General features: G+C 46.4%; 1 protein-coding gene across 2 annotated transcripts in view; it reads left to right on the plus strand.

Annotated features, from left to right (window-relative positions):
• The window catches only part of lrch4 (leucine-rich repeats and calponin homology (CH) domain containing 4), a 54,199-nt gene extending 30,647 nt beyond the window's left edge, over positions 1 to 23,552 (plus strand). The window contains exons 4-18 of one of the 2 annotated variants that reach the window (XM_069672079.1): positions 38 to 143; positions 1,927 to 2,173; positions 3,762 to 3,858; positions 5,244 to 5,355; positions 5,433 to 5,539; positions 5,637 to 5,689; positions 6,891 to 7,052; positions 7,268 to 7,336; positions 7,530 to 7,584; positions 7,657 to 7,720; positions 9,099 to 9,200; positions 9,288 to 9,379; positions 13,144 to 13,281; positions 14,874 to 14,951; positions 23,292 to 23,552. In XM_069672079.1, coding sequence (XP_069528180.1) covers positions 38 to 143; positions 1,927 to 2,173; positions 3,762 to 3,858; positions 5,244 to 5,355; positions 5,433 to 5,539; positions 5,637 to 5,689; positions 6,891 to 7,052; positions 7,268 to 7,336; positions 7,530 to 7,584; positions 7,657 to 7,720; positions 9,099 to 9,200; positions 9,288 to 9,379; positions 13,144 to 13,281; positions 14,874 to 14,951; positions 23,292 to 23,441 — 1,632 coding nt within the window. In that variant the 3' untranslated portion in view covers positions 23,442 to 23,552. Of the gene's footprint in view, positions 1 to 37; positions 144 to 1,926; positions 2,174 to 3,761; positions 3,859 to 5,243; positions 5,356 to 5,432; positions 5,540 to 5,636; positions 5,690 to 6,890; positions 7,053 to 7,267; positions 7,337 to 7,529; positions 7,585 to 7,656; positions 7,721 to 9,098; positions 9,201 to 9,287; positions 9,380 to 13,143; positions 13,282 to 14,873; positions 14,952 to 15,226; positions 16,209 to 23,291 lie in introns of those variants that run through there. The other variant, XM_069672078.1, reaches the window with a different exon arrangement.
• Positions 23,553 to 25,717: the final 2,165 nt, after the last annotated feature.

Genomic DNA, 25,717 nt, shown 5'->3' on the forward strand with positions numbered 1-25,717 from the left:
GATCTTTTAACTTTATCTGTTTGTGTCTGTGTCTCAGGATGTGAGCTGTAACGAGCTGCAGTGTTTGCCTGCAGAGCTCGGGCAGCTCGAGTGTCTGAGGGACTTGAACCTGCGGAGGAACCAGCTCACCACTTTGCCTGAAGGTACAGACACAGTCGACCTCGTCTGGTGACGCAAACCTTCTCTACATGCAAAGAGCAGAGCGCGTTTTAGCAGCTGGCTGCGTCTTTGTACTTGTTTCAACGAGAGGGACGCTTTTTGCACGCTGCTTGTGCGTTGCAGAGCGCCTGGCGTTTTTCTCATTGTCCAATCAGATGAATGTAGAGGCGGGCCTTCTGTGGGGGAGACGGTAACAGTTAGGTTAATGACAGCTGATGATTCGGTGGTTTCCTTAAAGTCATAATCTCAAACTTTTCATGTAAATAAATGTCTGTAAGTCTCTCTCTCTCTCTGAATGAGGTAACACATGGTGACTGAGCCTATGGCCCACTGATGAAAGCCTTTCATCTGCAGTATATAGTATTATTATGGGCTGGGTGTCTGTGGTGGCGCCCAGTTAGTGACGCGTTTTCCATCAGCCAGCAGTGGTTGGTCTGCCAGAGAGGGTAGGCGGAGCTAAGCGGCTGCTTTTCCGCTCTCTGCAAGTGTTGCGAGTAAACAGTAATCTACTATGGCTGAACAAACAAAGAAAAGATGGATGACTACAGATACAACTTCAACAAGAAGTGAAAATCCAAAGAAGAAGAAACAAACTCGACGCTCAGATGAAGCAAACAGTCTGAAAAGGAAAGCGACCGTCAGCCAGGAAAATCAAGAGTTACAACCGGAGCCAACCGTGGACGTCACACATGCAGCACTGTGTGGATATCTGGGAAGTGTGCTCCTACAGTTACCGTTTATCACCAGTGGGTGGCGCTCAAGAGCATGAAATTGAAACCTTTGAGATTGTATCTTTAACAAAAAAAAACAAAACGCAGCCAGCTGTCTGATCGGGACCTAGGTCTGTTTTAAATCGCCCTGTCTGCTTCATATTTGCCTTTATTCGAGGACAGTTAAGAAAACATGACATGACATGACGAGCGCGGCGCTGTCCCAAAAGTTGAGCTGTTTTCAGCAGAGAGCGCAGCGACAAGAAACAGACAGACCCCAGAGAACCCCAGAAACATCAGCAGTGATGAATGATGCTGCAGCTTATCTGCTCTCATCACTGCTTCTGTAACTATAGAAGATTTATCTCCACGTGTTCGAGGAGAATGCATCATTACTGTGAGCTATATGCAGAAGTATTGAGCTGTTTACGTCTCTCTGAGAGTCTGATGGATCTCAAACCATTAGTGCCTCATTGTGAAGCTCATTAGAAGGAAATTATAATGAATACACTAAAAACAAGAGTTAACAAACGACCGGTGTGTACATCGCTTACTTGATTTAAATGTGGATAGATATAAATCAACCAAGAGGAGATTTAAGTGTCTTTAAATTACAACTAGCTTATAGATGTTAAAGTGAAGAGCGTTGAGGTATAATGGAATAAAGTCGACCTATCTGAGCTGACACTGACGCTGTTTTTCTGAATGGAGTCTGGTGTGTGTGCAGAGAGCGATGTAACGTCTGTGTGTGGTTAAAACAATCATCTTCCTCTGTAACAAAAAGGTCTATCTCTGTAGGGATCCTTTCTGTCATGTTGTCACACACTTAGAATAACAATCTGAGCCTGTCAGTGGAAACAACAACAACTTTTACTGGACGACCTTTGACCCATCAAGGATTATGTTGCAGCCATTAAAGTCTGTGTCACTGCTGCCGGCTGAAGCAAGGAAAAAAGTGCCTCAGGTTTAAAACTGTGGAATTAAGCCTTTAAGTACCAACAAGTTGACCTTATGTGACCCTATAACTAATAATTTCCTCTCCTTTTGCACCATCCAGAAATATCCGAGCTCCCTCTCGTCCGGCTTGATGTGTCCTGCAACCGCATTTCCCACGTGCCCTTGTGCTACCGCCACCTCCGGCACCTCCAGAGCATCTTACTGGACAACAACCCCCTGCAGATGCCCCCCGCACAGATCTGCTCCAAGGGCAAATACCACATCTTCAAGTTCCTCAACATGGAGGCGTGCAAGAGGAGCCAGGAGGAGCTGGAGAGACACCTGAGGCCCACCGGGTTCAACAGCTGGTGAGGACGAGCGGAGGGAGGGAGGGAGGGAGGGAGGGAGGGAGGAAGTTACTGAAGGCAGAGAGAGAAGTATCTGAAAGGAGGAGGGACCAAAAAAGTTTCCACTGGTCAAATTTCCGAGAATATTTAGGCGATTTTGGATATATTTCAGGCAACGAACACAAAGTAAAACAAGTTTATTTAGGGACCAAAATCAGGGACAGTTAAAGATGTTGGATGTGTAATTTTACAGCTTAAATGAGTTGCTTGTTTTTCAGCTCAGCTGGAGATCTAACTGAACTTTTACTGTGCAAAAAGCACGCCTCTACTGGGTTGTTAAAGGGACAGTGCAGCATCTTGGGTTGAAACACTTGATTGCTTTCTTCCTAAGATCACGTGAACCCTTTGATGGACATGGTTAGCGTAGCCTAGCATAAAGACTGGAAGCAGGGGGAAACTGCTAGCCTGGCTCTGTCTATAGTTAAAAAAAAGAAGGAGTCTATCCCAGCTGTCAATGGGCGAGAGGCGGGGTTACACCTGAACAGGTCACCTGTCAATCACAGGGCTGTAACATAGAGACAGACAACCTTTCACGCTCACATTCACACCTACGGGCAATTTAGAGTCACCAGTGAAGCTAGCGAGCATGTGTTTGGACTGTGGGAGGAAGCTGGAGCACCTGGAGGGAACCCACGCATGCACGGGGAGAACATGCAGACTCCACACAGAAAGCCCCACTACGTCTGAACCGGGATTCGAACCAGGAACCTTCTAGCTGTGTTGCGGCAGTGCTCACCACTGCTCCACCGTGCCGCCTGAATTGCTTCCAGCCCAACTTCATACGCAGATTTTTGGCATGACATGATGCAGAAGCTAACTCTTAAAGTGAACTACTGTCCAGCAGATTTAGAATGCTCCATCAGCGGCGGCCATCTTGGATGTTTAGAAAATATCTCAGTGTTACTTAAACCCGTCACGTATTCGATAAACCGTTCTGATTGTCTGGACCTGAATCAGGGAGATGGAGGAGGCGGAGCAAATACAACATGAGCTTGTACATGTATCTGCTTCCCAGGTTGGATGTTGCTTTCAACTTTGGCAGAGTCGAGCGATATGCTTCCCCCTGCTTCCAGTCTTTATGCTAAGCTAGGCTAACCATGACATGCTCTGAAAGGTTGACAGTGAAATCCAAAGACAGTCGTGCTTCTTGTCCAATCTGTGATTTTTACAACACCAGACAGCAGAGCGGGGCCCCGGTGGTCACCTGTGACAGAGGTGTTGCACGTCAGCGTGCATGTTCAACATGAACACATTTCAGAAACAGTTGAGTGTTGTTAGTAGTTGTTGCATTGACGTCATATTTAAGTGGCAGTTGCACATAAGTACCGTTTCCTGACAGCTGCAGCCAGGTATCATCCTGTAGGAGACAGGTGATCATTTCTGCCATCAATAAGCACCATGAGAACACTAGCTGGGAGAGTGAGAGGAAACATGAAATGTTTATTGTTCTTCAGCTCCCTGAAACAGAAAGGGCAGAGTCACTGTCCTTTAGGCCGATGACCCACAGTGTGTTTAACCTCTGACCTGCTCTCTGCATGTCTGCCTGCAGTCTGTCGGACCACGAGCTGTTCTCAGGTCAGTTTGGAGGTCTGGACTCTGGATTCAACAGCGTGGACAGCGGCAGCAAACGCTGGTCTGGGAACGAGGTACAACCACTGCACACACACACACACACACACACACACACACACACACACACACACACACACTGCTGCACAAACATGTCTCCTGTGTGTTTAAGTACTCATGCTGCGTTTAAGGTCTGATGTCCAAAGCTGTTGGAGCTGGACGGGGAGATGTTTCAAACCAACAATATTAATGTAATATGGTTTTATATTTACTGAAATATATAACAGCAACATTAACGTCTCTTCCTGTAGTGAAAGTGACAGGCATGGAGAGGAAAGTAGGTCAACACTTCCTGTATGCCTTTTCAAAGTAAAAGCCCGGTCTGGAAGTCTGACTCCCCTCGTTTGTACACAATGCTTTTATTTTGAAGTGTTTCCTGGGCCGTTGTTGTGATTTTTTTTTAAACTTTATGTGGCTCTGAAAGCACCGTCACTCACTCACTCACTCGCTCAGTCACATTCAGACCCATGTGGGGCTGACCCCAGTGGTCAGCCAAAAACAAAAAAAACCTCTGTTGTATCTGAACACCCACGTGATCTGCGCGACGGCTCTTCAACCAACCCAATACGGCTCATATCCCTCCACTGGCTCCCAGTCGCTTCTCGCATCAAATTCAAACCCTGTCGCTCGCCTACTAAACAGCAACAGAAACGTCTCCTGCCTACCTGAACGCCCTCATCCAGGTCTACACTCCCTCCCCCAATGAAAGGCACCTGGTACAACAGGGCCCTAAGTCTCTAACCAGACTCTTCTCCTCTGTCGCCCCCCGGTGGTGGAACGAGCTACCAAACTCTATTCGGTCCGCAGAGTCCCTTTCACCTTTCAGAAGAAGCTAAAGACCCAGCTCTTTATGACCTTTGACCTTAATGATATTGATGATGGTGATACTGTTGGTTGGCTCTGACTGACTCCGCCCCCTCCTGTCTCGATCGTTGCTTGTGTCGTATTAACTCTCAGATGTACGTCACTTTGGACACAAGCGCCTGCTGCATAAAACTGTGACATCATCATCTGTTAGTCTTGAAGGATTACTTCACCTGTTCTGTTTCCTTTTACTGCTTGGTAAACTCTGCTGTCTCATCACAGCTGCCAGTTTTTCATACGCTCTTGCTTCGGCATGCTTTGATCTCCTGATACCTGATCTGAAGCAGGGACCAGAAAAGAACAACATTCCTCTGAACAGAGTTTTAAGAACTGCGATCTTTGCCAACCAGGCCGAGTCCTCCAACTGTCAGAAACACCAAACATGGAGACGGCATCGGCCTCTTTCTCAGTTCTTTATTTAGAAGCTGGTTGAGATCAACTGATTCGTAAAGAAGCAGGATCAGCCCATAAATTCAGCCTACCATTCATCAGGATCGACTACAGATCAATGACTCAGTGACTTCCTGTCTGTGTTCAGTCTGCAGATGACTTCTCCGAGCGCTCCCTCCGCCTGGCTGAGGTCAGCAGAGACCAGAGGAACCTGGAGGAGGAGGAAGAGGAGGACGTATCTCCTCTGGAAACAAACAAAGGTGAGGACGGACACAGGAAGTGCTTTCATCTCTGGTTTTCATCTAAAGTGTGTCTGAAACATTTGATTTGTTTCCAGTGAACGGAGAGGCCGAGCACGTGGACTTCATCGACAGCAGCGTGACGGAGGAAGAGGAGGAGATGAGGATGGATGCACCCACGCCTCCTCTCACAGCACCTCCTCTGGTACTGAAATGTTGTGTCAGATCCTCTTGTTGCTCAACATCAGGCCTTTTGTGTCGCCTTAAAACAGGAAGTTATTGATTGTGTCATTGATTTCCAGGAGCAGAAGGAGAGCTCTCTGTCGGCCCAAACACAGGACTCCTCAACGAGCAGGTCAGTCCTGTAAAGATCCCTCAGCGGGTCTGATTCTGGGACTGTGTGTGTGTGTGTGCGTGCGTGCGTGCGTGCGTGCGTGCGTGCGTGCGTGCGTGCGTGCGTGCGTGCGTCTGTGTGTGTCTCTGGTTGGAAACAGTGTGTACAGTCTCTCAGTGACAAAGACAGACGAGGTTTTTTCACTCTCTCTTTCCTTCCTGGTTGCAGAAGGTCACCTCTCTGACTTATTTGAAGAGCTGGGAAAAGTCAACAGACTGTAGTTCACATTACTCACAGTGTCAGTCACTCGCTGCCCCTCAAACTCTGAGTGCTCGTCAGGGCTCTTATCTTGGAACGTTAACACTCCCTCACTCGCCCAGTTCTTAACTTTATTACAGAGTGGAAACATGACATCATTATGTCTCTTTATATGCATCTTTTGAAAGCTGACGAACCTATTTTTGCTGCAGTAGATTGCTTCCACCTTCAGCCGTGACACAGGCTGTAATGGCTGCAACATAATCCTTGATGGGTCAAAGGTCGTCCACCAAAAGTTCTTGTTGTTTCCACTGACAGGCTCAGATTGTTATTCTAAGTGTGTGACAACATGACAGAAAGGATCCCTACAGAGATAGACCTTTTTGTTACAGAGGAAGATGATTGTTTTAACCACACACAGACGTTACATCGCTCTCTGCACACACACCAGACTCCATTCAGAAAAACAGTTCTTTAAGCTCTTAGGACACAGGAGCTGCTGCTCTGCTGCTGCCAGGACTGGTTAGTTTGTTTGTGTTATAGATGTTTTGCATTGTTAGTTCGGACCCAACACAACACTTGTGTAACACACAGTAACACACTAAACTGTATCCCCTTTACACACACTGTAAGACCACGCTGCAGCTTCAGCGGATGTTCCTGATCCTTGTTTACTCCACTTCCTGTGGGACTCCTAAAAATAGACTTCAGGGACTTAAATAGGAAAGTGAACACGTGGTTTATAAACAGATTTGAACATTCAAACTGTAAATTATGGAGCCTATACAAGCCTTCAGAAAAAAGGAGCAAATCAGTCGCAGGAAAAGGTTCAGAAAGTTCACGTCTTTCAGCTCAGGGAAACAAAGTGGCTTATCAAATACATTCTTGCTTTATTTACAGTGTTTAACTCTCTCTCTCTCTCTCTCTCTCTCTCTCTCTCTTTCTCTCTCTTTGACTGTTCCAGGTCGAGCCTCCGTGTGGAGGTGGGCCCCCCGTCCTCCTCCTCAGCCTCCTCCTCGCCCCTCTCCCCCTCCAGCCCCTCCCTGGAGGAGAGGAAGAGGCCGGGCACCCTCTTCATCTGGCAGGAGAGAGAGCGTCTGCAGCAGCAGCAGCGAGAAAAGAGCAGGTCAGTGCACATGTTTGAGTCTTAATAAAGATGTGCATTTTATTTTGAAAAGCAAACGTTTAAAGCTCCAGATTTTAGAGAGGAAGAAGGATTTGATGTCGGGGTCATGACATGAATTTGACTTTAAAATGCGGCTATGAAAATGTCCTGTTCTTCCCTTCTGTCTCTCTCGTGTCTAATTTGACTCTCTCCATGTCTGAACTCTCATTTTGCAGTACGCTGAAGTCATCGACCAAAACAGGAAGTCATGTGGCCTCAGCACCACAGTCAGGAAGTAGCTCAGCGTGAGTACGGCCTGTCGATCAGATGAAACACAGCAGAGCAGAAGCACAAACACACACACGGCTTTAAGTGACTGTCAGAGTCAGACGGGCTCCGTTCATTCTGTGTCTTCAGCTCATCTGAACTAGAATCAGGAGGAAGTGTGTGTGTTGGTGTCTTTATTCATGTGACTCGTTGGTGTGTGTCTCCCTCTAGTGGCGGCTCTCCAGAGAACAACAGCTTGCAGTTGGGCCTGCGGCAGAGATGTGCGGTGAGTTTAACACCTTCACTAATCAGAGCCGAGCTGTTTTCACTGTCTGAATGTGTGTCTTGTTTTCATCAGAGCGCAGACCACATGACGTCAGTGCATCCTGCAGTCCTTCTCCAGCGCTCCGTCAGCAAAACAGGTACCACACACACACACGCACACACACACGCACGCACGCACGCACACACGCACACACGCACACACGCACACACGCACACACACACACGCACTTTATTACATGTTCGTCCTCCACATCGTGTAGACACAAGTGTCAGCACAAAGCTGTCGATGTTGTGGAGCTTTTCATTGTGTCAATCAGTAGTTGGATGCGAGTTACAGGTTTTTTTGTTGACTAAGATAATCAGTCCCCCAGGAAGTTGTGATTGAGCCCGTCCTGCACCCTTCATAGGTGTGCATGTCGTGAACATCACAAGTGATGGCTTTATTGGCGCGTGTGGAGCTCACAGGATGTGTCATGTGTTGCACACAACAAAGTCTTTTAAATTTCACAGCTTTCTCAAAAATCTGCTGTGAAATCAGGCATGTTATTGTGAGCGTGTAAACCACAGATCAACATCTTTTCTGAAGGTCCTTTAAGTGGCTCTGTGCATCTTATTAGGCAGTGATAAGTCTTTAAAGGGCTGCACGATTATGAAATACTGTCCTGAGGCCGAGATGTTTTAGCCGTGCTGCAGAGGGTGAAAGAAATCACGTTCTCCAGATGTAAGAGAACCCTAATAAACCTCCATTATTCTGAATGTAGTCGATTTTTCAGTGATGAACCAGAACAAGGTTCACGCTCCATTTTTAAATCAAATTCAAAGCTTTTTCAGATTTTTTTTTTCCCTCTGAAAGAATTAGTTTAGTTAGTTGAAGTGTTGGACGTGTGGAACAACACAGAACATTACTGACAGTAGAACCTGGCCGACGTGTCGGGAGGTTTAGATCGTCTCTGAAGTTACACGGAGTCTCCCCATGAGACGCAGTCATCGTTTCTGCTCCTCGGGGGTCGCAGCAAAGACTTCAGAATGTCTTTCGGCATAAATGACACTTTGTGTTTTAGCCACAAATCACGACAGACGACAATTACACGATGTCACGCAGGCAGACGTCACCGTTTATAGCTAGCCAACACGACATGACACGTAAAGGTTGCCGAGTGTCTGAGACAGTCAAACAACTGAGATTGCATCTATCCTCTTGTTTGTAGTAATGTGCAGGCAATTTTTCCCATGAGCCTTAAACGCACCATCTGGAAATGTAATAGCTACAGCAAAATGATTGCAAGGACCTTAACTTCCCTGATTAGTTTTTGGAACGGGAACCCAGAAGATAATAATCCTCCCCTCCAAAGAACTGCATGAGAATGTGTTCTAATATCAGAAAGGCTCATTTCAACTTTATTATTACACCTATAAAAGCGTTAAAGAATGACCTCCTACAGTCATGAAAGCATCGCTCACTGCTCTGAACAAACAGCATGCAGTAATGAAGCCTTAACAAAATGTTTGTGTCAGACTTCCCGTCCTCCCCGAAGACGTCTCCTCCACCCGGCCAGGCGCAGAAACCAAACAGCTTCCTGTTCCGCACCTCGTCCCGCAGCACCGTCAAACCTGCAGGTACACAAAACGCACAACACGACGTACACACTGTACACCATGATCCAGATGAGTTCCAACTCTAATTAGATTTCCTGTGTCGTTCAGTGTTTACCCTCGGAGAGTCTGGCAGGAGCGAGTCACGCACGACGCTGCGTTCTCCTAAAGAGGAGAGAGTGGACATCACACAGCTACGCAAGGTAAACACAACACACACCTTCAATGCATGTTGATATCTACAATGTCACAATGTCATTTAGCAGACGTGTTTGTCTAAGGGACGTACATCTGGACCCTCTGCAGAGGTGTGAATGTGCATGCAGGAAGGCCTGCCTGCAGGGAGCTGCAGTAGTCGATGTGTGATATCACGAGAGCCTGCACCAGCAGGTGTGCTGCATGCTCCTGATGTGCAAATTGACCGAGCAATCGAGGCCACGTGAACCTTTAAGGTTAGCTGGTCGTCATCATGATGCCCAGGTCCCGGGCAGACTCAGTGGGTCTGAGTTCAGTTTGTCCGAGCTGGATGTTGATCTGTGGCTGCACAGGGGGACTGGCTGGGATGACGAGGAGCTCAGTGTTGGATAGGTTTAACTTGAAGGCGACGTTCTTTCATCCATTTAGAGATATCGGCAAGGCATGATGCGACGTGTGCTGAGACTGTAGTGTCCTCTGGTGGTAGTGACAGGAAGAGCTGGGTATCGTCCATGGGAGCGGACGATTGCACCAAGTGAGGTGGTATATAAAAAAGAGAAGGGGCCTGAGGCACCCCTGTGGATAAGCCGTGTGGATTGGCTTAGGGCTGTCCTCTGTCTTTGTGTGGGCGTCGAAGCTTTGGCAGCAATAGGTCAGTAGTGTTCAAAGCTTTGCTCGTCGGCAGCTGTGGAAGATGGTCTGCATTTTGTGTCCACCACTGAAGAGGACCAGAAAGCGTTCTTGACTTGTCTCCTCAGAAGTCCTCCACTTCCTTCTTTGTAGAGACGGTCGTTTCTCTGCTGGATGCTTCTCCATCATCATCATCATCATCATCATCCATGGACAGGAGCAGCTCCATGTGTTGCTCTCGCTCTTTGTTGGAGACTGCGTATTATCATGCTGTTCTGATATGAAGCACCAGGGGGAGCGTCATGTCTAGAAGTGCATATAGGTAAAAGCCGGTGATGAGGAGCAGGTGAGTGTATGTGGAGGCTGTCTTGTGTTACTGTCAGTGGCTGCTTCCCAAGTCTGTTATTTGATAGCTCCTCGCCCGAACCGGAAGTAGTTCCGGAGCCGCCATATTGAGGACCGTCTCAAAGCTCTTATCGCTGCTCGGAGGAGCGAGGAGAGAGGAGGGAGGAGGGAGGAGCGAGGAGTGATGAGCGAGGATACACGAGAGTAGCCTCCACGGAAGTCTTTTACTGGCCGACACGCCCCCTTATTACAGATCAGTTAGTGATTGGACGCTGCAGCAGATCGGACTGATGTGAAACTTCACAACATCACCGGAGTTTCATATCGCAGAGAGGAAGAAGCGGACCTTAAAACAGACTTTACAGGGCGCCTTGAAACCGACTATAAACAACGTCGGTATTATGAGTTGGTATCTGACAAGCTGAGATCGTTTAGAACGAAATATTGATCATAACTTGTCGTAAAATATATAAAATGCAGTGAATAACTGCAGATTTGATTTGTTTTCTGAGTCAACATCTGAGTAAAAATCATCTAAAAATCAAAAGCAGCAAAAACAGATTAATTTCTATTAAATGTAATCTAAAGAAATACCTCTCGTCATGATCAGTTATTCCCCTGCTAACTTTTATTACAGATGAATGAATGAATTCAGAGGGAGCAGGAGAGTCTCTCTGTCAGCAGGTAACACTACGTGTGAGCGTGATCATCAGTGAGGTCGGGTTTGATCAGCGTGACGTGATTTCTATTTATCCTGAAACTTTGAGCCTAATCAATAATGTTCATAGTTCATGAGCAGACAGTATTTGGGCTGATTAAATAATTAATTCAGATCAGATGATCAGTGATCAAAAATGTAAATAATGAACAAATAATATAAAGACACAGTGCTGTAAGAAATGTCCGTCTGGCTCTGCAGCAGGAACACAGACTGCAGCCTGTTCTTCATGCGCAGGTGTTTGTTACACAGGTAACAGGTTACAGAGAGGAAACACTGTTACTGTGTGTTTCATTAGAATGAATACAGAGCACATGTGTGCAGACACAAACAGCTGTTAAAGCAGACTGACAGCTGATCCAGCGGTGATCAGCTGACGCTTCATCGGAAAGGACGTCTCATGTGTCTTAAAAACATTCCCTCGTTTCCTCTCTCCTCTCTTGGTCTCCTCGTGTCTCACCATGCACCTCTGGTGGGAGGGACTAAGACGCAAGTGAAGGAAACATGGATGCAATGTAAGAGACTTGTGAAGCAGCCAGTGTGTGGTGCCTGTGTGGTTCAGCCTGCTCTGTGTTTGATGAATGGAAACGTCGGTACAATAAAGTGGACAGTGAAATGTGCCTTGATCCTTTGTTTGCGTGCTGACAGAGAGAGGTGAATAAATGAGTCACAGAGTCGACAGGTGAGCATGGACATTGATTTATTGTCATCCCAGAACATGTGTGTACAAGTCACTACAATGATTAGAGTTGGGTTCTTATTTCAATAAGGTAATTGTTATTGTGGAAAGTTGTAAAGGATCAGAACGTCATTGTTCCTGTTGATCACCATGGCAACGCTCGAAGCTTTCAAACATTCGGGTCAGCTGTAGTTTGAACACTTCTGTCTTCCAATACTAACTGAGGTCTCCAGCCGTGCTCCTGGAGAGCGACCAACCTGCATGTTTGAGGTGTGTCCGTACTGTGACACACCTGATCTAAATGATCTGCTCGTGATCAACCAGCTGAAGCTTCTCGGGGGATTGGTAAGGCAGCAAACAGTCAAATGGCGTGTTGGAGTAAACGTAAAACATGCAGGAAGGCTCTCCAGCAGCAGCTTTGGTGGCCAGCCCTGCTGTGAAAGATCTCCCTGAGAACAACACCGAGCTCAGAGAGCGTGACGAGCAGGTTCACTGTGTCAAGGTGTGAGCTTCAGCCACATGCAGTGGTTCTCTTACCCACAGTAGTGCTCTTCCTGTAGAGTGGCCCCGCTGAAAGCTGGACTGATTTGGGTCCAACACATTGTTGTTGGACAGGAAGTCAGAGACTTGATTACAAACTGTGTGCTCAGGTGAGTCTAAGCTTAATCCAAGAGGCAACTGGACTTGGCTGAAGGTGTTCACATCGACACTGAGGATCACGTGAGCGTGACGACCCACCAACAGCAGTGGGTACGCAGGACTGTCCCTGATACTGGGTCACCACCTTCACGACTCACTGTTCAGGTAGTTCAACCAGGTGCAGCTGCCTTCTGGATGAAGCGCAGAGTGACCATGGCCTGGATGGCGGCCAACCTGCACAGACGTGTGCTCAGGTGTTTGACAGGAAGGGCAGGAAGTGTTGTTCAGGGCTGCAGGAGAAATGAAGGACGGAGTTAGAGGGTGACACCGGTGTCCCTGCTCGGTGGACTCGCGCAGGTAGACTCGCTGGTCTTTACCAATTCAGTCTTCACCCGATGAGGCTGAACTCGAGGCTGACGCTTCCGCTGACGCTCCAGCACACCTTGTGCGCTCAAATACCTGTGACACACCACAGCTGAACCCAATCCTGCCTGATTGCAGGACAGGGTGTCACGCGCGTCAGCTGACCTCACCTAATGATGCTCACACAGTGACACTCTTACCTGTGCTGACTGCAGTCCTGAAGAGCACTGCTCTGCCTACTTCACTGAAGATATAAGATGCTTACAACTTACATGTCTGTGACTTCTCCGCTCTCATGCTAATCCGTGCTGTGAACACTGAGCGTCCTGTGGAGCAAACTGTAAGAAGCTCTTTCATGCTGACGGCAACACACACCTGACGTTGTATCACCTCCTCAGACTCTGGAGGCGCGGCTGAAGATCACTCTGTCGGACGATCTGGGCGAGGCGCTGGCCAACGGCACCATCCTCTGCCAGCTGGTCAACCACATCCGACCGCGCTCCGTGTCGATCATCCACATTCCCTCCCCAGCAGTGGTGAGTCACACAAACTTATACAACAATAACAAGTGCCTTTGGGTCGTTCACAACAATAAACTACATTCGTACCTCTTGTTTCTGGTTTGTCAACTTCTTATACTCAGACTCTACACCTTTAAAAGCCAATACATGTCCACAGCAGTAAACAGCACCACTTACCTGTAAGGCCAGTGTACCCCTCATGGCTGACACCAGCCGTCACTCACAGCTACAGAGCCAGGGGGTGACGAGGGGGGGGAGAGACACGGTGGTCATCCACGTCAAACAGCAGCTGAGGCGGAGCTATGATGATGATGATTAGAAGACAATGGTTATCAGTGCAGCACAGTCATTACACATCTGTCGAGCAGCCAACACACACGGTGTCACAGAGGGTCATGTCTGAGGACAGCCAGCCCAAACACAGGGTCTTACCATTGCCAACGCTGTGAGCTAACAGAGAACATCGCAGCGTGGTCGTCTGATCATTCCCTCTAAAGAGACACAGAGGTTACAACTATTACTACATCTTTCTTTACTCCACAAAGCTCAGACCAACACAATGACACACACAAACAACACATTCATGTAAGCATAAAGATTCCTTTGACAGATCAACACAGGCTTCCTACAGCCTGCATAATGAACACATAAAATACTTAGGTTACAGTTAAACACACCTTCAGCGCTCTGAGGGAGCTGTGCTGCACACAGGTACATCTGTTTAAACATAGACATGCCTTCTAATACACTACAGCTACACCTGCACATCCGTACACCTGTCTGTTACTCTGCGGGAGGCGATCCCTCTCAGGCCAGCCGGGCTGACTCCACCATCATTCACTCACACACACACACACACACACACACACACACACCTCAGCTGTGCTAATACTGGTTGTGACTAAAGTTAACTATCAACATATCAGGAGCGTGCACGTGAGGACATACCAGACATTAGCAGCAGTAGTGCACATTATTATCACATCAGATATTTTTACAATCACAGACTAATTTTCTCATATCATTCGCTGACATATTCACATTCACATTCTTCGCTGACAGCCGCACAGCTCTGCATATCTGTGTGCTCCCGCAGTTACCATTGATCACCACAGGTGTCGCCAAACACAACGACACTGAGATCTTCCACATTAAGATCACCTTTCATTTAATTGAATGTGAACATTTATCCTACAATCCATCGTAAACAGGTTTGATTTCATCAGGTGTTAGATGCAACAAGTTAGCATGTTTGTTTGTTTGTTTGTTTGTTAGTTAGTTATAATTATAATTTACAATTAGCCTTCACATGATGGTCGTCTTACATTCCAACCAATACAGTCACAGTTCTTTGCAGCCCTTCACAAGACACCTTTCACATTTACAGCCCACCACAAGCACCTGTGTTAGCAGCGACAGCTGTCACACTGTGTGTCTACAGACAGACTGTCTGCTGAGGTCACAGTTTGACTTCACATAAACGACTAGTTAGATAAAAGGACTCTGAAGGCCGCGGTGCGGAACAACTCAGTGTTCTCTTCCTCTTGCTGACAGAAAGTCAAACCGTGATTTCACTCTAACTTTACGTTCCCTAAATGTTCTTTCAGCCAAAGCTGAGCTCAGCAAAGTGCCGACTCAACGTGGAGAACTTCATCACTGCCTGTCGTAAGCTGGGCGTCCCCGAGGTAAGTCTGTATGACTCTCACTCTCCTGTCAGTCACACGTTCACACTTCTGATTCACATCCACATTTCAATGACTCGTTTCCCTGAAACACAAGTAGCTGAAGAGTTTCCTGCTTTTAGCTCAGTTGTGTTGCCACTTTGTTCCTGTCAGGCTTGGACTGATTCAAGGCGCCCTGAAGAGAACGTCTCCAATCGGTCCAACCCTCCCTCTGCTTCAGTCCTCTGCTGTCTGTCTGACTTTTAACATAACTGTGTATTTTCCTCCTGTGTGTCCAGACGGACGTGTGTGTGTGCTCTGATGTGCTTCTGTGTAAGCTGCCCGCTGTGTCGCGCTGTGTGGCCGCCCTGCTGGCCGTGGAGGGGGGGGAGACGGCGGAGGACCGGTCCCCCCGCCACCCCTCACCTTCATCGTCCTCCTCTGCGCTGCTGTCCACAGATTTCCTGTTCTTCTACTGCGCCGCCATGGCCCTGCTCTACGTCCTCTACTGCTACCTGCTCACCTAGAGGACACACACGACCACAGCACTCGTATAAATACACACTTACACACACACACAGACTCTGCAGTGTGTGTTTCATGGCTGTAAAGCACCTTTAAGAAACAGAGAGGAAACACTACAGCACAGAGCAGCTGTTCACTCACACACTCAGAGGGACAGAAGCACTGAGGAGAGGACAGACACATGCCTTAGCCTAGTTCAGCCTTCACTCTAACACACAGCAGCTTTGGAGCACATGGACTTCGTTTGACGGAGAGCTGCTCAACAAGCACAAACAATCTCATTGGTTGAGACATGAATGGGCGGAGCAAAGGAACCACACCCTCAGTCCTAAATCCTTCTTGAACGTTGCCTTTAAGCGGGCCAATAAATCGAGTCATGTCGAGTAAAGGAAAACGAAACGGTTCCTCACTCGTCCTGAAGGGGTTCAGTTTGGCACCCTCTGACCTCCCCGTACACTCTGCAGTCAGTCTGAAGCAGCTGCGCTTGTGTTTGGTCCAGCTGATGAGTTTAAGTCCACAATGTCATCTTCTTCTCTCGATCGTCCCCACATGTGGCTCGTCAGACGCTCAGCACTTCACCTTCACCTGAATCTAGTCCTGTTGATATCAATAAGAATAATGAGCACTAGTTTAAGGTCATTAGACGCTTCTATTTGACTGTGGGCAGGATACTTAGATATCTGTCAGGAGAACATAAACATGCTGTTTTTAACCGCATTAAAGGATTTGTTCAGACTGCAGGCACATCACACCTTTAACCCAGACTGTCCTGCTGTTACTAAAAAGCACACACACACAAGCTGTGGTTACAGTAACGCTGAACACTCACCTTGTAAATGGCTGAAATCCTGGAAGGTGGCAACATCACTCAGAGTTAGTCAAACGTCTGGAAGAGAACAGAAAGCACACAGTGATGACCCATACTACACTTTTATTTTGTAGCATGGAGTCATTCCTCCTGCCCGTGTCCGAGCATCACTGAGCCTCACAGACTGTGGTTCTTTGCCCCGCCCTGAGATTGTTTCTGCGCTCGGAGCGGCTCGACCTCAGACACATCCAGACTCCAGGGTTTGTGTTTGAGAGCGACGCTGTTCCACTGAACTGTGAATGTGATTTTTAGCCTTGAGACGGATGCAGCTTGGGTAAAAGTGGATGTGATTTCCCTTCAGTGAGACAATGATACAGTGCCTCCTCTCACTGAGCTCTTATTTTAATGTCTGCTATGCTAGCTGTGAGCAGCAGGGGGCGACGTCGCTGCATTAATGCCCCTGCAGGCTCCAAACTGACGGTACAAACTCCTCCAGGAGGTCGTGTGTGTGTTTGTCGTGTCACTGGTCGCTCTGACCTGCTGACTCCATGTTTGTATAAATGTAAACAGGTTATTAAATTATTCTTCTTATTTATTTACATATTTCTGTTTGAGGTGAAACAGCAGAGGCTTCACTCCCTCAGTTAGTCTGTGGGATCAGTGTTTGAAATCACACTCGCAGGTGAATTAGATGAAATCAATACTCAATTATTCAGAGTTAAAATAACATTGATTGTGTAAAACGTTCCCCTTTCATTTGATTGGTTAATAATTGATTTCCTGGAGGCTACACGTCAAGCGGCCTCTGCTGTTTGGACCACACGCTGCGTCGGGCTCGTTGCTCACAGAAGGTCAACGTCTGCGACGAAACACAGATTACAAACTGATTATTTGACTGATGCTGGAGCTGAACATCAAACCTGAGGTTCTGCTGCTGAAGCGTTAAACATCATTTCCTGTTTCTGCTCTTATGGAGGCCTCTGAAACTACGTTTAACCCTTCATGACTCTAAACTATCGAATAACACTAATCAACTACAAACAGAGACAACATAACGTCAGCTTCTAAATGTCGAGGACAGTAACATTTTTAGGACTTTGTTCCTTTAACATGGCTGATGTTTCCCCGTATCAGCAAACTGTACAGGTGTCACCTTTTAGCAGGACTGAGTCTTTACAACTATAAAGTCCCAAAGTGGTCAATATGAAGACAATAATGTCATGAAGACTTTTGGTAAAATGAACCCATAAAGTCATAAAAATTAAGTTTTTCATTCTACTTTTCAAGATTCTTTCATTGGAGTTCATAAACAATTTTCAGTAGCTGAATTTAGCCAGTTAGCTCCTGTTAGCTTGAGCAACAACAATGTCAAAGTGATTCTAAATCAACCATCAAGCTGCTACACTTAGTCACAGAGGCTAACACCTCCTTTTAATTAGCAAAGCAAAGCTAAACATGCTAACTAGCGTCCTGGTACGTTTGGATAAATTCTCAGCATCAAAGTGAGGCGAGAGAATTAGCATGGTTTGTCTTCTCTGTGACAGTGATTAGCTAAGAGCTAACTGACCTCAAACTAAATACTGCTGAGGTAGCTGAGCCTTTCATCCGCAACAGGTCTTCACTGTGATGTCATTTTCATAACCCACGCTGGCTGGTTAGCTGGCTAAGTTAGTGGCAGGTGTAGCCTAGCTTGTAGTTGGATGATTTCTTATTACCATAGTTATTAGAAGCTAACTGGCTAAATGCTGTTCTACCATACAACTGGTTTAATATGAGAGCAGTTGCTAAGTTTAGCATTACATGTTGCTTTAGCCAACAATAGCTTGCTGGCTAGATGTTGGTGAAAGTTTTTATTAGCCTACGCTGTTGATAATAGCTAACAAAAGCTAGCTAAAGGGACATGACATTTACTTTGATGCCCAGATTATCCCAAGCTTACTAGTTAGCTAACTTTGCGACAGGTTGTAGCCTAGCCTGTAAGTGGTTGATTCATAATTACTTTACATTGTAGTTACCCTAGCTGTTAGAAGCTAACTGGCTAAACGCAGCTGTAACAGAAGAAACTAGCTTAATGTGAGAGCATTTGTTGTTGCATTAGCTTACAGAAGCTAGCTGGCAAAATGATGGAACAGTTGTTGATCTAAGCATATGATGGCTCCAGCTAACAGACGCTAACTGGCAGGAGTGCAGTTGTTGAGTTTAGCATCCTTTGTTGCTGCAGCTAAAGGAAGCTAACTAGCTAAACATGGGAGCAGTTGTTGAGCGAAGCATACGTTACTGCTCTAGCTAGCTGGCTAGATGTTGGCTATTGTTTATGTTAGCGTTAGCTGTTGCTAATAGCTAACCAAAGCTAGCTAAAGGGACATTAAATAGTGTCATGAATAGTATGACTGAGAAAGATGCTGAATAATTAAAGACAACAGAAATGAACTCCAGTGAAACCGTTTCGTCTCACAGAACGTATTCAGGATTATTTAATGTCTTGTTTGTTTAATATTGATCTCTTCTGGGCCCCGTATCAAAGCAGCCACTTTGAATATTGTTCTATAATTTACTTTTCTCACACGTTGTACAGCACACTTTATTTACCGTCCACCCCTCTGCTGTCTCCGGGTCAGACTGTCCACTGTACAAAGTTCCCTCCCGTGTCTGAAGTTTTGTATTCGCCTGCTGTTAAGATGGATTTATACTGTTTCAATTCAAATGTATATTTTATAAGTGAAACTGGAGGAGCAGCACACAGTAACTCACTCACTGGCTTAGACCGAGCTATATTCTTTATATGTTAGCGGACAGACAGACCGTTTGTACTTTATATTTATATGATACCCTTGTATTATTAAGAATCTCTTTGAGTTTATATAAAGCTATATGTAAAGTTTTTTTCCGCCTGCTGTAAAGAAATTATTAAAAAGGAACTTTGAACATGTTTGTCTGCTTACCTGTCGAGCTTCTGCTTAATAAGCCAGTACTGTGTGTAATCAGGGTATCTGCACACTCAAGGTCCACCGACTGGTTTGTACGGGCCCTTCAGCAGCGTCCATGGTCATCAGAGGATGGAGTTATTATGTGACATAAAAAGGAAATTATCCGTCAACATTTAAGTCTTTAAAATTGAGTTTATCACTTTGATTTCATTAGAATCAAAGGAGAAGTCTGGTGATATTCTGCTTTTCTTCTGCTCAACAAATCAAGTTATCGGTTTGTGCAGACAAACCAACAACAAATGTTTTATTTATGAGGCGTTTTTTTAGTTCTTTTGATTGTAACCTGTCAATCATCTGTCAAAGCAAACTCCAGGATCTCTTCAATTCAGCCTTTTGTCTTAATAAAAACTGTTTAAACGGACGTTAAAGTCCTCTTTGTGTAGCTTGCACAAGGTTTCTAGGACTGGAGTGGCATGAAGGAGACTTGTTTAAGGGCAGGCTGTCAGATTTGGGCAGCAGATGCTTCAAGTACAACTCGGTTCCTTTCGTTTGTACTGAAAAGTCATGCAAAGGATGCGACTGTTTGGGAACGTGTTTTTTAAAAAAGTATGCGTCACTTATAAAACCGAAAAGAGAACAAGGACGAGGCCTGCGGGGTTTTCTTGGCAAATATGTAACTGTTCTATTCTCCAGTGGGTTACACGTCTGTGTTCAGAGAGCTCACAGTATTAAAAGATGTTTTGCTGACAATAAGGAAAATATAGAATACCATCAGACTTCTCCTGCAGCATTTCTCGGCTCGGGAAAGAAGACAGAAAATGATGCACGTCCACGCTCAGAAACGTGTTTGCAGGCGTGCAGATACCCTGATATGAATCTTTTGTGCTCTGTGCTTTAACCTGTCCAACAGCCTGTGTGTGCTCTCCAAACAGCAGGTTTACCTTCATAAATTCCAGCCGGCCCGTGTGGGAGCAGGTGAGTGTGTTCAGTCAAGGTCAGAGAGAAAGGCAGAAATCGTTCATGAGGTTTGTGCGGCACCGTTCACCAGGAGGAGACTCGATAAACAGACGGTCGGCTCTCTGATTCTCCGTCTCTGCATCACTTCAGCCTGCAGTCACACACGCACACACACACACACACACTCGCACGCACACAGACAGACACGCACGCACGCACGCACAGACAGACACGCACACACACAGACACACGCACGCACACGCACACAGACATGTACACACACACACACACACACACACACACAGACGCACGCATGCACGCACGCACACAGATCTGTAAAGCTTCAAATCGTCAGACTTTAAGGTCCAGCAGTTAATAAAGTAATCACTACAGTCTGCAGCACAGATTATGCAGATCATTTCTCAGACGTACCAGGAAATGTCACTTTTTGTGGGTGATTGAGTTCCTGTGGGAGATTTGAGGGGTCACTGAGGACGATCTGGAGGGTCATCTGGGATGAAAAGGCGGTAAAATCACAGCAGCAGAAGTCATCTGTGCAGAAAGGAGCACAAACGATCCAGATTCAGTTAAAAGTGAGATTTTCTGGCAGGAGAAACACACAGAGCATCGTCTTTCAAACGAGTAGAACAAATCATCATCTCAGACAGACGAACGAATCTGCTTGAGCTCCGAGGTCGGCTCGTTTCCTTCTCAGAGTTCAGACAATGAAAACACTAAAGTGGTCAGCGAGCTGGCACACAGCGATCAGCTTTTAGATGCTCGAACTGAGAAGATGCTGCTGTTCTCACTCACATCATATTTATTCAGTAAAAATCATGAAAGAGGATTCTGGTTCTTTGAAACCGGGTCCCTGTTTACATATTTTGGGCTGTATTGCACCCGTAGACTGATTCACCCCGAGGCTGCGAAACGGGCTGGCGGAAATTGCACCGGTGGCCGACGAGGGCAATCGCGCCGCAGCGGCCCAAATGGTTTCCATGAGAAGAAACAGGAAGCAAATTCATAAACACAAATAACTGTTCAAAACAAATTCAACAACAAAAACAGAAACATGCTGCAAACCCAGAAAACACAACGTTAGTGCTCCAGGCCTGTAGGGGGCGCTCAGTGAAACAGCTTTATTATTGATATATGAGAGAGAGAGAGAGAGAGAGAGAGAGAGAGAGAGAGAGAGAGAGAGAGAGAGAGAGAGAGAGAGAGAGAGAGAGAGAGAGAGAGAGAGAGAGAGAGAGAGAGAGAGAGAGAGAGAGAGACTGAGAGACTGAGAGACTGAGAGACTGAAGTTATTAATGATCATACTTTGTGACGTTAGACGCCTCTGGAGCCGCGTGTCTGTTGTTCATGTCCCTCTGACTGCTGCAAAAACAACTTTATAACATGAGCTAACAAATCACAGCTAAGTTAGCACTGCTAAGTGTAGCTTCTGTTAGCTACAGACCTCACCTAGCCATGCAGCTAGCAGTACTTTGAGATGACTCTGCCTGGAGTCGGGCTCTGAGCCCGGTGAAGTGTTGGTGTTCACTCCTCTCTCACTCCTCGGCTTTGGGAGTTTGAGGAGTGAACACTAACACACCCCTGCGCTCAGAGCTCGACACCAGGCAGAATCAGCTGATAGTACCTCTAGCTGCATGGCTAACTGAGATCCATGCGGAAGCAACACTTAGCTCTGGGCGCCCCCTACAGGCCTGGAGCACTTCTGTAGTGTTGACTGGATTTGCAGCGTTTTTCTTTTGCGTGTGTTTTTGACTTTGCAGCACGTTTGAAGCTTCGGCTATTTGCAGCCTGTTTCTTCATTCGCAGCGCTTCTCTGTCATTTTGCAGTTTTGCAAGTGGTTTTGAATTAGCAGCCTGTTTCTTCTGATGGAAACAGGAGCGAGCAGGATTACCCTTGATGGCCACCATAAATTGTACGCTTTCAAAGTGCGTTCTTGACAAGAACTTTGAGAGGACTGTCAGGACTGTCCACTGTCAGTGGAAACAAGAACTTCTTGTTGTTTCCACTGACAGGCTCAGATTGTTCTTCTAAGTGTGTGACAACATGACAGAAAGGATCCCTACAGAGATAGACCTTTTTGTTACAGAGGAAGATGATTGTTTTAACCACACACAGACGTTACATCGCTCTCTGCAAACACACCAGACTCCATTCAGAAAAACAGTGATTTTACCTCACAGAACAGGAGCTGCTGGTCTTCCTCTGCCTTGATCTGTTACTTTGTATGTCGTCTGACTTTCAGGTGATAAATGCCGAGCTCAGAGCAAACACAACATTTGTGCTGCACACAAAGTAACCGATGGAGGCAGCAGAAGACCAGAAACTCTGCCAGTTTAAATGACCGTATTTGTCGATGGAGTCTGGTGGCTTCAAAGAGAGCGATGTAACGGCTGTTTCTGGGTTAGTGGACGCACTTTGACCTAGCACTAAGGATTGCAGCCATTACAGCCTGTTTTGGGCCCAAGTTTAAATTCAACAGTTCGTTCTGTTTGCTGCATTTTCCCCAAAGAAACGATCTTATAGAGAGACAGAACACAGGGCGATCATGATGTGAGTGACAGAAACACTTCACTATAATTCAGTCGTCTCCATTAAACATCCCATCTTTATATTTTACTACTTAAGTATGTACTTGTTTTTATTCTCAAGCGTCTGCTTTCCTGGAAGAGGAAGTCGGTCTGACATAATGGCTTTTCATTTCAGGCCCCGAGGCAATAAACACTCCAACATTTGGCACCGAGTGTGGATGTCACTGATATCCACTTTATATGAGACTGAAATTTGCTACAGAATGCCGTCGAGCTTGTCTTATAAATGTGTTAACTCTTTCAGCACCAGGTTGGCCTTTATAGTCACACATAAGACAACACGTATAAAGTTTCACAGACAGATTGTTGCTTAAAGGGATGGTTCGCTTTGAACTGTTGTATGAGGTAAGAGTCAGCACGGCCTCTGTTAGGAGAAGCTGGCAGGAGTTCCAACACAGAAGCTAAGCTAAGCTAAGCTGACGGCTCAGGAGTACATCTGTCCTACATATAAACAAACCTGTTTCACGTTGACGTCAGCCCAGTGTCTTATTACTGCAAAGACATGACCTACATCTGCTCACTCCATCCTTCCTCCCTCTCCAGGATTCCCTGTGTTCTCCTCAGCTCATCGCGGAGGACGAGGGGCTGTGCCGACTCGCTAACACCGTCCAGGTGCTGGTCGACCTGAGCGACAGCTCCCAGCGGGGCGCCAAACAGGAGACGTCAGGGGCTGCTGGCTCAACACAATGTTAGTAACTGTAGAGATTTACCAGCGTCACACTGAGCGCTCTCCGGACCACTCTTTGTTTTTAACATCACATGTGACCTCGAAACTTCACAAACATGGAACAATAAAAACTCTTGTGCAAATCACCTCAAAGTCCTGCTCTTTCTTTTTCACATCCGGGAGTCGAGATGAAATCGGAGTTTAATGCTGGAGTCAGGATGTAGTTAGCCTAGCTTAGCATAAAGACTGGAAGTGGGGGGAAACTGCTAGCCTGACTCGGTATAACCGCAGACACTGCACGGAACACTTGGACCCAGGTTTTAGGTTTGGTCTTGTTTCCAGGACAACGGCTCCGACTGGGCATGCTCACTGTGACAACTACACATCAACAGGCTGTTGGTGTTGCATCGTGGGTAATGAGGGTGAAACGTTTTGACAAGAAAGCAATATGTGGGATAAAAAGATGTTACATCAATTATGATCACAGACTGTAGAGAAGAAGTGGACGCAGCCTTCAGGTCGCGCAGAAGTGACGTAAACCTGCCGTTCTGTAACGGCCAGCAGGGGGCGACTTTATACAACGACTGTATATAAAGATGAATGACGCGTCTCCTCCTCTCATTGAACACAAGGTGAAACCTAAACCCCCCCGGAGCGAGCGCTGTCCTGCTCACCTGTATCCAGAGTGTGTGCAGCAGAGATCAGCTGGTGGAGCCGCGCTATCGACGTCCTGCCCCTCCTTCTTCCACCTTTACCTAGTGTCCTTGGCGTGTTGGAGCCCTCAGGTGCCCTTGGCGTGTCGGAGCCCTCAGGTGTCCTTGGCGTGTCGGAGCCCTCAGGTGGGCTCAGTCTGCAGCAGAACAGCTTCTTGTGTCGGTCTGAAGCAGATATTCACGCTGATGGAAAGTTCAATGACTGTAGTGTTAGTGTTAGTTACGTCTCCTCTCGCCGTTCCTCCTCTACTCTGCTACTCGGGAACAGAATGCTGCAGGAGCCCCATTTGTCCACAGAGCTGTCAATCATGAGGCCACGCCCCCTTTTCACAGCATCAAAAAACTAATTAAAAGTAAACTTGTCAGAAAAATGAACACTGTGACATAAATCAGCAGGATAAGAACTAACTATAATGACAGAAACCATGTTTGAGAAAAATGTATTTGAAGTGTATTTTGATTTTATAGTTTGACTCATGTCCCATCTGTTAACATGGAGGAGCTTTATGAGCTATACTGCAGCCAGCCAGCAGGGGGCGACAGAGAGGGTTTGAGCTGCTAAGCTAACCCTAACTCCACCATGGAGGGCAGAAAGTGTTTCAGACATGGCTCAATTTCTAAAATCGTTCAGGGCACCAAACTGTAAAAGTGTCCCAATTTCCCTGCTTTTATGAGAAGCTGAACACATCACCTGGACTATCAATGGAAAGAGAAGAAATAAGTGTACTCTACTTTAACAGCATGTAAAATAAGAGCAGCTATCAGCAGCGGAGAAAGGCAAACGAGAGGCTGCAATCATTGTGGACGTACAAACATGTCAGCTTCCTGTTCAGAGCTGATGGAGCAAACACATCCAGAGTCTACAGCAACATGCTGCTTCAGCCCTGAATGGATACCTCTGTGAGTCACCACGTTTAGCACAACACTGAAAGTGAAGGTTAAATTCATGTTTCCAAACGCTCCGATCCGGGAGAAGGTGCACTGGTGTCTGTGAGAAACACTTTCTGCACCCATGAGTCATTGGTGTTACGAGGCTGTAGCAAAGTGTTACACAGTGTTCGACGGGGAGACGTACGGCTCGAGCTGCAAACATTTCTGTTTCATTCTTTACACGTCTGAACGCAGCACAGGAAGCATGCTGTGAACCAGGAGACTCCCGCTCCCGAGTCTCTTTATACGCCCAAGTCTTGTCAAACACAATGAAGCCTTTCAACGTGTCTCCAACGGTGAGTTCACCGGAAATACAGAATATATTTCACCACTAATGTTCTCCAGCTGTGCAGATTCGGTACAGTCTGACTGGGTTTGGACACTTTTATTTATTAGTTCATAATTTAAAGCAAATCTGATTCTTCTGAGCGCATACAGAGCAGTTTGGAAATGCAGAAGGGAAAGGACAGCTCCCTGTGAATGCCTGAATTACATCTAGATTTCTAAGAACAGTCACATTTATTTCTGAATTCATCAACGTATTTTTTTGATGCACCTATAGACAGTTTCATGTGTCTCCCTTTTTAATTTATTGTATTTATTGTTGGATTATGTGAGAGAACTGACCCAGTCTGTCTCCTTCCACCATAAATTAAAAT

This window comes from Semicossyphus pulcher, unplaced genomic scaffold (assembly GCF_022749685.1).
Source record: "Semicossyphus pulcher isolate SPU_LCO1_2020_fin unplaced genomic scaffold, fSemPul1.0.p SCAF_21, whole genome shotgun sequence".
Taxonomy (NCBI): Eukaryota; Metazoa; Chordata; class Actinopteri; order Labriformes; family Labridae; genus Semicossyphus; species Semicossyphus pulcher.